This window comes from Ceratina calcarata, unplaced genomic scaffold, assembly GCF_001652005.2.
Source record: "Ceratina calcarata isolate Rehan_Ccalc_2016 unplaced genomic scaffold, ASM165200v1 scaffold324.2, whole genome shotgun sequence".
Taxonomy (NCBI): domain Eukaryota; kingdom Metazoa; phylum Arthropoda; class Insecta; order Hymenoptera; family Apidae; genus Ceratina; species Ceratina calcarata.
Window position 1 is genome coordinate 9506 of NW_017155082.1, and position 2094 is coordinate 11599.

Sequence of the window (2094 nt, forward strand, 5' to 3'; positions counted from 1 at the left end):
TATAATTATACTAAAGAAGATTATACATAAAAAAAATAACGCTTAATACATGAATGTGTATTGCGCAGCAACAGACGTGATCATCGTTCAGAAGAAGACGCAACAGTGGTGCGGTTGGTAAAAGACGCTGGAGGAATTTTAATAGCTAAAACGAACATACCTGAATTTAATTTATGGACTGAATCTAGAAACCATTTGTACGGACAAACGTGTAATCCATATAATACTACGAGAAATGTCGGTGGAAGCAGCGGTGGGGAAGGGGCAATTATCGCTGCATGTGGATCTGCATTCTCCGTTGCAAGTGACATCGGTGGTTCTACTAAATAGAATGCCTGCTTTTTTTAATGGTGTTTTTGGTCTTAAACCATCTGAAGGTATATCATGCATAGGACAATTAAAAAACAAAAATACAGTAAAATCATGTTAAATGCAAATCTTTTGGGTCTGATCTTTTTCTGTAAATGTAATGGAGATATGATTCTTATCTTTTATTTATTGTGCCGAACGTAGAACAGGGCAACAAGTGACAGAAAGAGAAAGAACAAGTGGCCAAGGTAGCCAACAAAGATCAATCATATATCGATGAGAGTAATACTAATTCGATAATAAAGTCTTTTTATTGTTAATTACTTTTTAATAACTAATTATTTTTTACTATTATTTTTTAACTGTTGTAATATTGCTATCTTACAAATCTTATTGTTAATTAAATCTAAATGAAACGCCGTTTGAGGGTTTCCATAGGGCATTAATCAAGTTAAATATTTAAAAATCTGAACATATTTCCATTACATATTGACGCAATATGAAATAATTGCTTATAGTGATTAAAATTGTTAGGTTTGACACCGTTGAAGGGAATTGCACTCCGGCAACAGGACTACTCTAACTCAATGGCAGAAATAGGCCCAATATGCAAAAAGGCAGAAGATTTGATACCTTTATGTAAAGTCTTCATTGGAGAGAGAAAATCTCTACTCAAACTCGACCAAGTGGTAGATCTGAAGTCTCTTAATATCTTTTATCAAGAAAGTTCAGGTGATTTAAGAGCAAGTGGAGTAAATGGTGATATGAAAGCCGCCCTTTTAAAAGCTGTACGACATTTTAAAGAAGTTACAGGATCTGCGACGAAAGCAAGTTTTAACATATTCTTTTTTTCTCTCTATGATTGTGGGTCTGTCTAAAAAATGATTGAAAAATGAACTTCTATTTGCATTACAAATTTATTTTAAGGATTCTGCTCAAGAGAATGAATTAGCTGATCCGTTTGGTTTACATATGTATTTAAATTTTATATAAGCTATCTTATTGACTAAGATGAAATGATTCTTATGAAGCACATGAAATTGAAACTTTATTTTGATTCTTTTATTTATCGAAATTCTTGGGCTATGTTATAATCTCAGCTCAGGACATTCCACATTCTTTTTACGAAATATTATCAATTCGGAAAACAAATAGAATGCTATCATTATTCGCACAAATAGGATACTATAGAAACGCTTGCACAATAATTAAAATTCTGAATTATTGAAGTACTTATTTATTATGTTTAGTTCATATTGATTTTTAAATAATCGCTTTGCATTAAAATGATTCTAATATTAAAAAGTAAATCCTTAATACTTTATTAAAATTATGATTCTTTACTCTTCAAGTTTCATTACTAATACGTCTGTGTTACAGATAAAGATACCTGGTTCTAAATACAGTTATCGATTGTGGAGATTTTGGATGACGCAGGAAAGTGTCGACTACAAGACGAGTATAACAAATGGAAAGGTGTGCTCATATTACTTCGTATAAGTATATAATTACTATATATGTGCTTATCTGCAGCCTAATGATTATATTAACTTAAATAAAAACGTTTATTTTAGTATCGCGCAAGTGCTGTTTGTGAACTCTGGAAATTAATGCGTGGAAAATCAGACTTCACTTTAGCTGCAATCATAAAACTGATTGACGAAGATATATTACCTAAAGAGAATGCTGAATGGGCAAAGAGCGTAACCGCGAATATGAAAAAATATTTGATGGTAAGTTCTCATGTACTTCTAATACATAATTTAGGAGAGTAGAAGCGTACGA

General features: G+C 31.7%; 1 protein-coding gene across 1 annotated transcript in view; it reads left to right on the forward strand.

Moving 5' to 3' along the window:
• The window catches only part of LOC108624703 (fatty-acid amide hydrolase 2-like), a 9485-nt gene that overhangs the window by 2187 nt on the left and 5204 nt on the right, over positions 1 to 2094 (forward strand). Inside the window, 5 exon segments of the mRNA XM_026813298.1 lie at positions 69 to 324; positions 326 to 377; positions 844 to 1136; positions 1690 to 1785; positions 1884 to 2042. Coding sequence (XP_026669099.1) covers positions 69 to 324; positions 326 to 377; positions 844 to 1136; positions 1690 to 1785; positions 1884 to 2042 — 856 coding nt within the window.